At 44.9% G+C, this 15,373-nt stretch overlaps 2 protein-coding genes across 3 annotated transcripts in view; both read left to right on the plus strand.

The window, feature by feature from the left end:
- LOC123090396 (calcineurin B-like protein 1) overlaps nt 1–11,897 on the plus strand; it is a 43,624-nt gene extending 31,727 nt beyond the window's left edge. The window contains exons 2-8 of the mRNA XM_044511716.1: nt 4,187–4,269; nt 10,546–10,602; nt 10,719–10,827; nt 10,910–10,962; nt 11,177–11,257; nt 11,375–11,487; nt 11,622–11,897. Coding sequence (XP_044367651.1) covers nt 4,187–4,269; nt 10,546–10,602; nt 10,719–10,827; nt 10,910–10,962; nt 11,177–11,257; nt 11,375–11,487; nt 11,622–11,685 — 560 coding nt within the window. The 3' untranslated portion in view covers nt 11,686–11,897. The remainder of the gene's footprint in view (nt 1–4,186; nt 4,270–10,545; nt 10,603–10,718; nt 10,828–10,909; nt 10,963–11,176; nt 11,258–11,374; nt 11,488–11,621) is intronic.
- Nucleotides 11,898–12,439: 542 nt separating this feature from the next.
- LOC123093986 (putative casein kinase II subunit beta-4) lies at nt 12,440–14,835 on the plus strand. Of its 2 annotated transcripts, XM_044516051.1 has the most exons (5): nt 12,440–12,705; nt 12,810–13,034; nt 13,141–13,250; nt 13,404–13,569; nt 14,254–14,835. In XM_044516051.1, exons 1-5 carry the CDS (start codon nt 12,579–12,581, stop codon nt 14,385–14,387), a joined length of 762 nt encoding a protein of 253 aa, XP_044371986.1. In that variant the 5' UTR covers nt 12,440–12,578; the 3' UTR covers nt 14,388–14,835. The 2 variants fall into 2 exon arrangements, with proteins under 2 accessions (XP_044371986.1, XP_044371987.1); XM_044516052.1 differs by lacking the exon at nt 14,254–14,835 and having other exon boundaries at nt 13,141–13,308.
- The last annotated feature ends 538 nt before the right edge of the window (nt 14,836–15,373 follow it).

The following is a 15,373-nucleotide window of genomic DNA, read 5'->3' on the forward strand; positions in this document are numbered from 1 at the left end:
GGCCTGACACCTCTTGTAGCTCATGTCTCGTTGATCAAGGTGATGCGGCGTCAAGCTGCATGCGCATGATTAGGACTACTCACCAAGTTATTTTTGTTGTACGCAGTCGCGTCATTTGTGGTCTATGCCACGCCAAATGGAGTATCAATCGTTGTCAAAGGCGCGTGTATGCGGTTGGAGCAGCTGACTATGGAGATTTTATCCAACATGGATAACAACATAATCTCCGGATCGATCCACCACCTTCTTCGACATAGCCATAGGAGTTTCTTATTTTTTCAGAGGCTGACATAGGCATAGGAGTTGGCCTCATATGACTCTACTCTCGCCGATATGTTGGTTTTTTTCAAACCGTTAGTGTTTGGCTGTGTATACTATAGTTATGCATATGCCTGGTGTTGCAGTGATTCGTATCCGCTTCTTGCTATATTTTAAGTTAATAAAAGCGCCTTTAATCAATAAAATAAAACTCATGAAACGTCTTTTAAGCTGCATGAAGATGTTGGTCAATTGAGAGGAGAGTATCCTTACTATTAACAATACTACTCCATGAAGATGCAATACTCTCCTAATCTGCATGGCAGGTTGATGTATATCTTAATGTGTTCTAAGTGACTCTTTTAAGCTGAGATGTTGTCCTCCAGAACATCTTTTGAAGAACACACATATATGAGTCTGATTGTTAAACGTCGCAATCCATGAGAGTAGGGTTCTTTCTGGTAAACTCATGAAAGGTCTCGGAGTATGACGCATAAGCTCCACCCGCGGGGAAGACCCACGACAGCCCAGTATCGGGCAAGGCTTTGTGTGAAGCTAGATTCGCAGAAAACTTGCAGTTCAAGGCTCAGTCCACTGTTCAAGTTGCTGACTAGTGTAGCATAGAGTTCTAGGTGGAAGTTCAACTTAACAGTCTTCACTGCAGTACCGGTATATAAACGATGTTTTGGAACCAAAGGCAATTCTTGTGTGCCTCTGGGATCTGGTGGGGGATTGCTGGAATTTAGTCTATTTTGGGATAACCCAATAACTATTTCAGAAATTCCTAATAAATCCTAAAAGCCCACTTAGCCCATTCGTGCAAGGCAAGGGATACCACTAAAGTTTAGTCCCACATTGCTAGTTTAGTGGGAGTTGAACCTCCTTATAAGGAAGGTTCTTTCCCCACTTGGATGAGCATGAGAACAAGAAGGACATCCACGCGCGCTCCTCTCCGCCGCCCGCCACGGCACGCCACGCCACGCCACGGGTTGCGGGAATGAGCCGAGCCGATGTCTAAATTTTTGCCACGCACTACGGGTATATGAAAGGTCACTCGGGAGCTGGAAAGTTTTTGGTGTAGTGGATACTGAATACGAATGCTGCACCCTTCGGCTGTTGCCTCTTCGTTTCGTCTCTCTTGTTCTCTTCGGCTCCTGGCGCAGCCTTTCACCTTCTTCTCCTGTGCCTATAAAAGGGAGGTCGCTCCTCTCCAGAGATATACAATAGAAGACTCTCTTCCTTTTTGCCACAAAGTTCCTGAGCACTACGATGCTGCTATGATCTTCCCAATCCTAGCTTGCGGCGTGCACCGCAGGTCGGGACAGTAGACCTCCGAAACTCCACCTCTTTGAGTCATGTACGGGAGAAGGGTGATAAGTTTTTTGGGGAGCGCTCAGCGCGACTACTGACTTCTTCGTCACGGACGCCGCAGACTCCGACGACTACTTCCCCGACGATGTATTCTTTCCCGACGTCGACAACCTCGTCGACGACATGGCTAGCAAGGACACCAACCCCAAGACCGGTGCTTCTGCTCTAGTTCCCGATGCTTCTACTTCCGTTCCGTATGTTCTCATACTCTTTATGTTAGAGGTTATACCGCAACTTCTTGCTCTAGTATCTGTTCTAGATGTGTTCCGTTCTAGTTCATATATGCAGATGCTACTTACCCTCTCTGTCAGTTTACATGATTTACTTTATCTCTGCTATATTAGTCATGTGTTATCTAGTATTTCCATTAATAAAATTATTCGGTAAATTGCTAATATTTCCAACAATTCATAGGCAGACAAAGAGAGCGGGCGTGAAAAGAGGGAGAAGTAGAAGCGTTACAACATTTCTCTTATGACCAGAGATATCGACCATTAAAAGAGAGGGTTCCAACAATTTCCAGGAAGACACGGAGACTTGGCGTTAGAAGCGGGGGAAGTGGAAGCATTACAACATTTCGCTTGTGGACACAAAGATCGACTGGTAAAAGAGAGTGTTATAACAATCTGCAAGCGGACAGAAAGAGCGTGCATTAAAAGAGGGGCAAGCGGAAGGGTCACAAAAATTCGCATGTTAACACGAAGAGCAATCTCTTGCAACCTTATATGCAATCAGAAAAGAGACGTGGGAATGACGTGCAACCGTCGCCTTTTCCACACTTGCAAGTACGTGAAGCCACCCACCCATGCCCCTTATCGGATACCGGGTTTCTATCAAAGGGACCAACATACCAACATAGAGGGAGGGAGTACAACAATCTGCCTTCGAAGATCCAACGGAGCGGCCGTTTGTTTTGATTACACTACCAATAGGTTTCAAGGGGGAAAAGAGGGTACAAACAGAAATAGATCTTGCCAATCATAGTTGTATTGATCATAGCTGGTAAATTCAAAAAAAATTCTTCAGTTATGATATAGCATTGGTAGATGCCAGGGTGGCTCTCCAGGTTCGACATTGCGTTGAAGCAACACCACTGATTTGGCTAGAACACACTTGCCTATCAAGAAACCTAATGAACTCCACCTTAAATCATATATTTGGCAGATCTTGCGGAAAATCAAAATCTAAGTTGGTAACCATTAACTATAACATTGGTGTATTTTTAGTAGTTAATAGTCACATTGTGTGAAGTGTGGCAGTTATGTCAAGCTATTTCATATGTAATGACATAACTAGTAGATCCTTCTTGTGAAGAACTCAAATCTCAATGATTGATCATTTTATTATTAATACAATTTCACTTTCGGACCTCAAATAAGCAATAGAAAATGTAAAACAAAAGCAGCACAACTCCGTTTACTGGTGGCGTAATGGAGATCAACAGTGTTATTTGAACCGTGACATTGGTCACAAAATTGTGCATTAATCGGAAAGACGGAACTTGAATGTGTACGCGGAGATTGTTATTCATCTATCATGAAGATATAAGTTGAAGGAGGTAAATATGGGAGTGAGAGGCACAATACATTCTCAAATAACGAAGGGGCACAAGACATGCTAAAAGATACCCCCTTCGTGGAGAGGCACAATACATTCTCAAATAACGCGAGAGACGCGCGCGCGCGCACACACACACGTGGAGATGCACGCCGTCTGTTGTTCTTGGAAATCCTAATTCGCGATTGATTGGGCATGCAGGAGAAAGCCCTTGTGTATGTGCGTGGGGGGGGGGTCAAATCGTGGGAGAGTTAAAACGAGTGGGAAGCGGAAAGGGTTACAACATTCACACACAGACACGGAGAGTGAACGCTGAAAGAGGGAGAGGGAGAGAGAGAGAGGGACGGAAGGGACATGACAGTTCATACCAGACATGGAGAGCGTTTGGCAAGAGGCGGGGGGGAGCGGAAGGGTTAAACCAATTCGTAGGCGGACATAGAGAGCGTGTGTGCGTGCGTGCGTGCATTACAAGAGGGGGAAGCGGAAGCGTCGCAACATTTCAATTGCGGAAGGGTTACAGCGTGCGCCCGTTGTCCGTTTGCAAACCTGCGAATCGACAGACCCACCCCACCGTGTGCCCCGCGCCGGGGTTTCGGGGGAGGGGGGATACATACATACATACATACATACAAAAGGGAAAATGAGCAGATGTTGCGTTGCCAGATATGGGTGCATTGATCATAGGTGGTAGTTAAATTTGGAATATTGGCTTGGAATACGACGCATTGGTAGTAGTAGATGGCAGGGTGGATCTCCATCTCCAACCATTGGTTTTGATTTGTTGGTGGTGCACACTTGGACTTGGCTGTTAACAAACCGAATTAACTGCTCTTCTCTTCGGTAAAAAAAGAAACAAACGGAAAAAAAGAAACAATTTCATTATTCCATTATAGTCAAACCTTAATTAATTCGCCGCAGTACAAGTTACATCCGTCAACTCACCATTCCACATGTCCTTCTTTTCTCTCTGTTTCTTCTTGTGCTGCTGCTGCTGCTGCAGTCAGCGTGAGCGAGGTGGAGGCGCTCTTCGAGCTCTTCAAGACCATCAGCGGCTCCCTCATCGACGACGGCCTCATCAACAAGGTACTACTAGACTAGCAGCACACCAAATCATCCATCTTGTATGCATGACCTGCTTCTTGCCATGTTTATTTCAATTTTTTGGTACAAAAACATGTTGTTTTATCAGTGTTACCAAAATAAATAAATTGAACTGGGTCTCTGGTCCAGTCTTTTTTTAGGGTACGATGGTCCAGTCATTTTCTAAAGCCCTGTTCAGGGAACTTGTTGTTTTTGGTCACTGTCAGCCTCATAACTTTGTATCAAAGACAGGCCGGTGTGTCTCTGTCTCTTTGATGCAGTTAGAATCTTTCTAAATCAAGACGGGCATTGTGTTCCTTGCCTCATCTACAAGCAGTCATTATATCCTTATTATTAATAGTTTGATATATGGTTCTGTGCGGTGCCACACCGGAATCTCTACTCCTAATGGAGCAGTTGGTAGTCTCGCTTCCAGGTTTTTTTTCGTCCCATCACTTTCGTCCGGTTTTTTTTCGTAGGTTAACTGTCGTAGATTTTTTTCGATACTGGTTTCTTATTCACCGGTTTATTTACCCCTCGGTTCTTTCCTTGCAAATCAGCACTTTCCAAACGTGCACGCAATCACGGATCTAAATTTACTAACTTATCCAAATCAACCGATACCTTCCATTATTGCAAATTTCTTTAGGAAACAAATAATAGATTTTAAGGAAACAAATAAACCGTGCAAAACCAAAAAAAAAAACCGTCTCTCGATCCACCCGATGCGGCCGCCCTATCTCCCTCGTACATACGGGAAATCAATCAATCATTTCCATATGCATCAGACAGAGAGAAAAAGGATGGAAAGTTTCTTTTAAATTTTGGGGTATGATTTTCGCATGCAATCAGGAGTTATGATTTTCCTAAGAAAGAGATAATTGACTTTTGTCCATGAAATCAATCAATCATTTCCATATGCATCAGACAGAGATAAAAAGGATGGAAAGTTTCTTTTAAAATTTGGGGTATGATTTTCGCATGCAATCAGGAGTTATGATTTTCCTAAGAAAGAGATAATTGACTTTTGTACATGAAATCAATCAATCATTTCCATATGCATCAGACAGAGAGAAAAAGGATGGAAAGTTTCTTCTAAAATTTGGGGTATGATTTTCGCATGCAATCAAGCATTGCCATATGCATCAGCCAAAGGAACGGTGAGAAGGAAAAGAAGAAAGATATGCGGTGTTTATTTCTATATTTGGGACATCCGTGCCAGCATTTATCTCTACACCTAATGTTTGAAAAAAAACACAATTTGCTGTAGATCTCATCCCAAGCCGCTACTCCACGTCTCCGGACGAGACGCAGCCGCAGACGCCGACGCTGATCCAGGGAGTCAACGCTGCGACGCCGGCGACCGCCGCCGCCATCGCGGATCACCAGGACGCCACCGCCGCCGGCGCCTCGGATACATCACGGAATACCAGAACGCGGCCGTCGCGGATCACCAGGACGACACCTCCTTCCCCTCACTCCACCTCACGCCGCCCGCCAGATTTCGCCGTGCATTGACAGCCATCGACAACCCACTCCACCCTACCTGCCCCGGCCCGACGCCGCACGTACCAAGCGCTGGCACCGCTGCATCGATCTAAGGTGCGACGCGTGCCATCACCACTGATCTGTGATTGTGGTTCGAGACGGGTCTGCAGCACCGGCGAGGGGAGGAGCCGCCTGGTTGAGAAGCTCATCCATGACTTTTGTGTCAGCCCGTGGTCTTCCGGCGTGTCAAGCCATCGATCGGCAGTCCCAGGTCCATACTCTCTACCGGTACACATATCTTTTGACTGCATTCTCACCATAGTAGTTCGATCTATTCTGTCGATGAACATCCACGCGAGGCTGCAAGGTTGGTTGTGAGTTACGGAAACATGGTCTTTTAAAAAATTCAGTTTAAAAAAAAATAGGTCCTCATTCTAATGTCGACGCCGCCGGCACCCTCCTCGCCCCACCGAGCCCATGGCCCAGGTCGGCCTACGCCCTTCCCCCATATACCGCAGCTCCAATTCATGTTCCTCTGTTTGTTCCGCTCGATTCTGCTGGCCGTTTCCATGGTTGACGGAGGCCTGCATGTTTTCTATGCGATGCACATGCTGAGACAATGCATGGCGTTTGGATCGACCTGATCCGTGCTCCCGTAGCCCGTTCCGTTCGTGTATGTTCGTAGATTCGGGTTGTGAGAACCTGGGCAGATTTGTTTCTGCTGTTCATTTCTGGGTTGTGTGGATTTGTTTCTCCATGCATAACGAATTACTGATAAAAATCTCCCTTTCCTCTGTTAATTGGGTATGCATACGGTGGTTTGATTAATATGGCTTGTGTTCTTAATGCTAATTCAGGTGTACAGAACATTAGGCGAAAAGTATGGGGTGAAGTACTCGGAGGATGAGATCTTGATGAGGACCTCGAGGCCTCGGAGAGCCCCTCCGAACAAGACGCGCACGGGAGCTCTGCCTTGATGGGGAAAACAGCGGAGTTGGTGCAGTGGCGAATGTGGGCGGGGTCGACCGTGGAGGGAGACTTGCTAGTCGGAGCAGCAGGAGCAAGAAGGTTGAGGCGGTTCAGGTTTGTCTCTATCTTCCTCCCCCTCTCTTTCCCCCCTTGTCTCATGGATGAGGTCGCTGGTGCATGCAAGGAGTGGGTCGAACACGAATCGTAGCAAGAGCAAGGAGCTGGACGTGGTTCATGGTTTGCCTTTAGTTCCTCTCTCTCTAGATCTCTAGACGTGGGTCTTTTTGTCCATATACTGAACCATGAAGTTGTAAGTTCATGTTCTTTATATTTGTACAGCTATTTAACTGCATTAGTGAATGTTCTGGGTCTGATACAACAACTAAGCTTAGGTGATTACCCATGTTCTATGTGGATCGCATAGAAAATAGAAATCCTAATTTCTGAAAATAGACTGAATCATGTATATATTTGCAGGGCAAGACAAGAACATTAGTTGGATCCAGAGTATTGAGATTGCAGAGGACTCAACAAAGGATCTGCACTTATTCTATAAATTCAGTACCAGGTTAGTGCTTCTGTTTAGTGATTATGTAGAACTACCTTTTGAACTTGCAGAAACTGAATGCATATAAGAATCGAGGACCTTTACAGTGGATGCATGATGATGATCATCCACCGAGCAGCACATCATCTTGGAAAAGCAGATGCGAATTTCTGCTAGGTTTGCTTCTCCGGTTGTCCCTCCCATCAACTCTCTCAGTTCCCAAACCATTAACCCCGTCCTGGTTGTTCCTATATTTTCTTTTTGTTTTGTTTTTACCAATGCACTTTTCTTGGCATGTTTTAGTGTGTTCCTTCCTACGGCCAGCTCGACCATTTGCTCCGCGGGGAGTTTTTTAGCTCAGAAGGAGCAAATAATTTGAGCATGCATTGGTCTTTTCTGCAATCTGTTGTACAGGGGGATCTTTCATGTTTTTCTGCAGTTCTTTCTTCTCTTTGGCAATTCATTTGGATTGTGTCTCTCTCAAACTTGGGCATATTAGTTGTATGCTTGACTTTTTTTAGTAGCAGGGAGTAACTAAGTAGTTCACAAGCCAAGCATTTATAAACTTTGATCATTTATTTGTAGAGAGTATATTTCTTTTTTTGTTCACCGTTTAGATATACATTTTTTGCATGTGTAGAGAGTATACATTATTTGTAGAGCTGAATTGACTCTCTTCACAAGATTCACTTTGATACAGCCATTTTCTTAATGACAGTCTTCATGTGAAGGTTTCAAGTACTACATATAGGAGGAGGCACGAGTGGCTGCAATCTTGCTACGAAATGACACTTACGGAGCTTCTTTACCTAACATGGCCAAGAAGTCCGCAAATTCCATAGAGCGTAGAGTATAGCCGGTTGGATACATATCTGCAGAGTGCATGTAGTGTGTGTGTCAGATATACAGTGGGAAAACACCACAATGCAAGTGTCAGATCCTGTTCTTGATGCAATTTTGTGACTTTATTCTGGACTGTTAAGCAATTGGTTGATGTTAAGCTGAAACTCGGATCAGTCTTGTGGCTCTTCTGTACCTATATGCCTAGATTATTTGCTAATGGTATATGAACTATATCTTCCTGTATAGGATGATCAATTGCCAGGAATAGAAAGACTATGGTTTTGATTTTTATCATGTTTTTGTGATTAGCTTCCTGGTAGACTAGACTTCCAGTTATCTGCTAGACTAAATAGTTTCTAGCTATTTTTAACTATTGATTAGTACACATAGATGAATTATGTTGGTCTCAAAATGCAACACATTTCTTGGATGCCTTGACTGTATGCATACTTGTGTTATATGGATGCGCTCACGATATATGCTAGATGGTGTCTTCCTTTTTATAGCTTGATTAGATGCAACTGTAGACGTTTAATTATAACTAGACATTGTGGCGAGCTCCGCTGCGCCTGGCGAAAGAACTGTAGTTTGTGGGAGACTTCAGGTGGCCTGGTCCTTACAGCCTCGTTGGTGGCCTGATTTTCTGTGTGGCTGGTAGCTTGTCTATTTTTTCATGGGACGGTCAAAATGAGTTGTATGCTGCTAGCTCTGGACGGGAAAATACATGGATGTACCCAAGTACATCTGCACCCACTTCGAAAGACACCTTTTCAAGTTTAAAAAAAACTGAAAATTGTTGCACATGTACAGCTTCACATTCTATGTGTGTGCCAAAAGTTTCGAAGGATTTTTTCGTGTGCAAAAAAGACAAAAAAATGGTGTCGCGCACATATTTTTGCAGAGATGTAGACGATAATTTTTTTTGGAATTATTTATAACATTTAAAAATGCATTTAACATGCATTTCTATGACCGATATATGCATATATACCTAGCAGGCGGTGGTGGATCGACACGAATAGGGGCAGGGGGGTTCAGGGCAGAAAGCGTGGTGGTTGGCGGGATACTCCTCCTTGGCGGTCCATCGGGAAATATGGCGTGAAGGAGATAGGGTGTCATGGGGAAGATGATATGGGCATCGTGTGGTTTTAAAGGAGTGGGTTCTAGCGAGCAATGTCCCGCTACAGCGGGATACCGAGCAAGAAGAGGAGGGTCCACTAAAAAAGAGAAGGGCCCATCGTGGGATGGGTTTTCTTTTGTGTTGGGCCAGTGTGTTGAATATAACATGGCGGACCACCATGTTCCTCTCACACATATGGTCTGGATTTGGGGTAGGATGGACTGTCCAGACGGTTGAATTTTGAGAAGCCCGCTAGGCCCCCGTTTCATGTCCGAACATGGTCGGGCGTACAAGAGAGAAATGAGCGTCGGACTTGGAGACGACCCTAATCATTTGTTCAATTCATTTATATATATCATAGCCCGTAGCAACGCACGGGCACTCTGCTAGTATATATTATTACACTGGGCCTAATGCTTATCACATAGTAACATTGTTCCTCCTCATCCATGCCGTGCTTGCCATGTTTTCCTTTTGTTGGTGAAACACGTTATTTATTACTCCCTCCGTTCCGAATTACTTGTCGCACGTATGGATGTATCTAGATGTATTTTAGTTCTAGATACATACATTACAGTGTTAGAAAAATGGACCGGCTCTGTGGTCCGGTCATTTTCCAAAACCCTGTTCAAGGAAACTGCCGTTTTCTGGTTGGTGCCATCCTCATAACTCTGTAAGAAAGACGTCTCTTTGGTGCGGTTAGAATCTTTCTAAATCAAGTGGGCGATGCGTTTGTTTCCAGATCTGCATTCATTATTTTTCAAAAGTTTGATTGACACAGTCTCCATTTTTTGTGAGCACCATGTGCATCTTTACCCAGTATACAAGCTAGCGTGAACTGTGCCTAATGCCTATCACAGTAGACTGTCTTTTTGCACAAACTCATGCATGCCCTGCTTGCCATCTTTCCTTTTTCTTCTCTAGAAAACATGTTGATTGTTGCAGTATGACGAAAATGAGGCTGCTCTGTGGTCCGGTCATTTTCCAAAACCCTGCCTAGGGAAACTGCCGTTTTCGGTTGGTGCCGGCCTCATAACTTTGTATGCAAGGCAGGCTGGCGTGTCTCTTTGGTGCAGTTAGAATCTTTCTAAATCAAGAGGGCCATTTGTTCGTTTTCCTGATCTGCAGTCATTATTCTTAGCATCATTTGCATCTGTAACCATCATAAAAGCCTCATAATTTCAAGGTCTTTTTTTTTATGCACAAGAACAATTGTATCATTATTTATTCTTGTGGAGAAAAACTTGAGTGTATTTGCAAACTTGCAAAGTTGGAACCATATTGAACAGCCTCTGTGTTGTCTGTTGTGCAGGAAGAGTTCCAGCTTGCATTGTTCAAGAGCAAGATGGACAATATTTTTGCTAACCGGGTATGTTTTGACATGCCATCCTCTTCATTTTAATATGCTTCTGAATCCTAGTACCTGACTATTATGAGTTGGCATGCTTTCACCTACAGACTTGCTGAATTTACGCAACCTTTCAGATATTTGACCTCTTCGATGTCAAGAAACGGGGGGTCATTGACTTTGCTGACTTCGTTCAAGCTCTAAATATATTTCACCCTAGCGTTCCAATGGAAGAGAAAATTGATTGTGAGTTATCATCATGATGTTTCATTTTGGCCGTTTTGATACTCCATGTTTCTGCTTCCTGAACATTTCTGTTGCTTGCCAGTTTCCTTCAAGCTATATGATATGGACAATACAGGATTTATCGAACGGAAAGAGGTGATTTCTGAAACTCTGTTTTCATTTATGTGCCACATCTTTTACAAATTTAAATTTCTATTCCCTGTAAACACAATCATGAAGATTGTAGTATCTTAAAACTTCAGCACAATTAATCTGCTCGTATTTCTGAACCCTGATGTTTAAATTTTTATTTTGATGCGCTTCCTCCTTCTGCCATTGATGACATAATTTCTGCTGCCGCACCGTACAGGTCAAGCAGATGCTTGTTGCTCTTCTGAGTGAATCAGGAATGAGGTTATCAGATGAAACCATTGAGTCAATCCTTGACAAGGTATGGACATTTGAGCCCAAAACCTGAGCTGTTACTCAAGTTTTGATCAACTTAAATAGTTAAATTCGGAGCCTTCATAAGAGTTCAGATATTGACTGGTATGGTTGCTGTCGACAGACATTTTCAGATGCTGATGTGAATCAGGACGGGAAAATAGATAGAGCGGAGTGGGAGAACTTTGTCTCACGAAATCCCTCCTTGATGAAGATAATGACTCTGCCATACCTAAAGTAAGTGTTGTATCTATGGTTCTGGAGAAAAAACAGAGTGTGTACAAAGAGGAAATGAATGCTCTGTTTTTATTCCTCTTCTGTAATGAGTTGAAGAATGCAGTTGGCTAATTAATGGTTGCTTCTCATTGCAGGGACATAACGACCACATTCCCTAGCTTTGTGTTCAACTCGAAGGTCGACGACATCGTGACGTGAGCGCCGTGGTTTCTGCGACATTTTACAAGGCCCGCGCGGAAGAGGGGAAGGACATGTACATCTAATAGTATATCAAGGAGAGTAATTCTTTTTAGAGCAAAAGAAATTAATGCAAAGAGGTTAAGGTGAGTGAGGGTTGTAGTATGAGAAGTTGGCAAGTTGTCGCGATATGAACTGCATCCATATGCTGCTGCTGCTGTTGTTTGTTGTGGAATGCAATGTTAGCGTCAGAATCAAATTGTACCGGTTGGAAATCAATCTTCTTTTTCTTTCTTTCTCCAGCGGCGTGTCATGTTGATCCAAATTCTATCGGCGCCCTAATCCAAGTCGTTTGTCATGGTCATGGTTGGATCGCCCCTAATAGTTGACCTCTCTTTGTTTGGACAGTGTCCTCCCCGTTTTGCCCGCTCTAGTTCAATTTTCTCGCCGTTTTTCGCAAGCTCATGGCCAGACAAAACCTCCATCACGGCTGCTTCTCGAGAAAAAGGCCCGAATTTATTCGTCAAATAGGCAGATCACGCCGAACCTCAGCCTCGACTTCTAGCCAGGTTTTCTTCGGTCCGTTTTGCAGTAAAGGCGAGTCGTTTACTCCCTCTAGATCCATTTGAGCAACGAGTAATATGGATTGGAGGAAGTACTCCCTTTTTTTTAGCTGAAAGCAAGTTGTTCACTGCAAGAGTGATAAAGCGCGCACGTCCGCAGCATTGCCGATTTCGTTCCTGGGCCGCTTTTGGGCCGAGCGCGACGAATCTATCCTCTCCTCTCCTCTGCCCACACACTCTCTCTCTCTGGACGAGGGAGAATCTTGTACTAGTCCCACTCCCCCCTCCCGTCGCCGTCGCCGCCGGCCCAAACCAAACCCTAGCCGCCTGCCCGCCGGCGGGCGCCAGGCCATGGACCGCAAGCGCATCAACGACGCGCTCGACAGGCACCTGCGGGCGGCCACGGAGCGGTCGTCGCCCTCCACCTCCCGCGGCGCCAAGCCCAAGCCGCCCCCCGCCGCCGCCCCCAAACCCAAAGGTATCACCGTCGCCGTCGCCTTACTTACTCTCTCGTCATCCGGTTCTCCCTCTCCTGTGCCTTAAAGTTGACGTCTTTGTGCGCGGGCGTTGGGGGGGCGGCAGAGCAGCTGGATTCGGACAGCAGCGAGGGGGGCAGCGTCGGCGGGTCCTCGGAGGCGGACGACACCTTCTGGATCAACTGGTTCTGCGCCATGAGGGGCAACGAGTTCTTCGCCGAGGTGGATGATGACTACATCCAGGACGACTTCAACCTCTGCGGCCTCAGCGCCCAGGTCCCCTACTACGACCACGCCCTTGATCTCATCCTCGACCTCGAGCCCGTCCAGGGTACCCTACCTACACCTCACCTGGTTAACTATTATTGTGATGTTAATCGCTCAATCGTCGATGTAAGTTAGTAGTAAGTTGCTCTGATCCTCACAAGCATATGCAGGGGATGTGTTTGCCGATGACCAGAATGAGCTGATAGTGGCGTCCGCGGAGATGCTTTACGGGTTGATCCACGCCCGGTACATCTTGACCACCAAGGGCTTGGCTGCCATGGTAAGCATCTTTCTGCTTCCATGGTTTGTTCGATGCGGGAACTCCTATTGCCGGCATGGTTTATGCTTTTTCGATATCAATCACAGTAGTAGCAGCAGCAGCAGGTCTCATTGTCCCGCGCTGATCTGTTACAAAACCTGAATGTTTCTTCAGCTGGAGAAGTTCAAGAACTGCGACTTTGGAAGGTGCCCCCGCGTGTCCTGCTCTGGTCAGCCCTGTCTTCCAATGGGCCAGTCCGATATCCCTAGGTCCAGTACCGTCAAGATATATTGTCCCAAATGCGAAGATCTCTACTACCCAAGATCCAAGCACCAAGCCAGTATCCTTTTGAACTTCTTACTTAGATAAGCACTGATAGGTCTATTCATTTTCAAAACCCGTGATCTGGTGAGATTAGGAATAGTCATGTGCTGTTCTTCCTTTTCAGCATCATACTATACCTTCATTAATAACTTATCATCTTTGTTTAAGAATGTCTTGCGGCCTTCTCATCAATGGGGCTGATGCACTGTAAGTAGTACTCCCTCCGTCCCACAATGTAAGACGTTTTTGCAAACTAAATAAGCTTGCAAAAACGTCTTACATTATGAGACGGAGGGAGTAGCATTTTCTTTGCTTGCCTTTTAAACATGTTATACTTAGATAAGCACTGACAGGTCTATTCATTGCAAATACTCTGATCTGGTAGATTGCCTTTTCAACATCACACTACCTACCTTTTGTTAATAACTTATTACGATTGTGAGCTCTTTGTTTCGAAAATGTCTTGCTGCCTTGTGATCAATGGGGGCAGAGACATTGTGAACAGTGGCATTTACTTTGCTTGCCTTTGGCCTTTGCATCCTTGATGCTTGTTATAGACTGCCCATTCTATTACACAGTAGTTATGGGTACTATATTTTTGCATCTGTAAGTACCGATGCAAGGTGCAATTTCTTGTGTGCTGCAAACTGCAGCGCGCCTATGCTAGTCAATCTTTGTACTGCCTTAAGTCTTCCCACAGATACAGACGGCGCATACTTTGGGACGACGTTTCCTCATATTTTCATGATGACCCACTCACAATTGAAGCCACAGAAGCCAGCGCAGCAATACGTTCCCCGGATATTCGGCTTCAAAGTCCACAAGAAAACATGACGGTATCGTGGTGGCGTACTGCCTTGGGCTTGTTTCGCCTAGTATGTCACCAGGAACGATGAGGACCCGCACTATAGCTGGGCATGGAAAAATGCTTTGGCCGGTTCAAGACGACAAGGCACCGAACAACTATGGCACATTCTTTCTCTGTATGAAGACCTGCTCTTGGGAAAAGAAATCTCGAGGAGGTCTGATCAAGCTGTCAGATCCATGTCATGTTGGGTATTTGGATGATCCCGGTGAGACGGCAATGGGTTTGTGCCTCTGCTCTGTTTTGATTTTGAATGTTCGTCCAAACAGGGCATATGTTGCTGGATCTGTTGTGTATCCTAATGTATTTCGCTCTTCATTCTGTGGTGCCGAGAAATCGGACGGCTGAGACTGCTGGAGAAAATCGTGTTTCGGAGTATTGTTGCATGTGATTCGTAGAAAATTCAAGTTATGTGTGCATGAATCCTTTTCTTTTGTTTTCTACTCCGTACATCTTAAACAAGATGTCGCGGACAGTAATGTGTGAGGATGCACATTTAGAGAGGTGATTACAGCTTTAACAGGGCATGAGAGCGCAGGATATGCCACGCATTGTGTCCTAACTTAACTGCCAAAGGTTTGTTAGCTCTGCTTCTACTCCGGGGTGCTTGCTAATGCCGTCCGCTGCTACTCCTCTACATGGAAGAAACCCTAGGCGACGATGGCTGTTTCTCTCTCTTGGTTGTTATGTTTGTCTAAAAAAATTCAGTTTGAGTAACAACTAAATGCACTTGATTTATGCTACATCATTGCTTGTTGTTTGTGACACTAAAATCAATAATAAGAACCTAAAGGGGAAATCATGCTACCGAAATAGTAGGACGATCTTGTGATATAACTTGTGTAAGCTTGTGCATTGCTGACTTGTGCTTGTTTGTATCATTCATTTATATATCTTCTGATATAACTTTTGGAAGCTGGCAATGATTGCTTGTGGCTCTTAGTTTCTTAAGTGT

This window comes from Triticum aestivum, chromosome 4B (assembly GCF_018294505.1).
Source record: "Triticum aestivum cultivar Chinese Spring chromosome 4B, IWGSC CS RefSeq v2.1, whole genome shotgun sequence".
NCBI classification, from domain to species: domain Eukaryota; kingdom Viridiplantae; phylum Streptophyta; class Magnoliopsida; order Poales; family Poaceae; genus Triticum; species Triticum aestivum.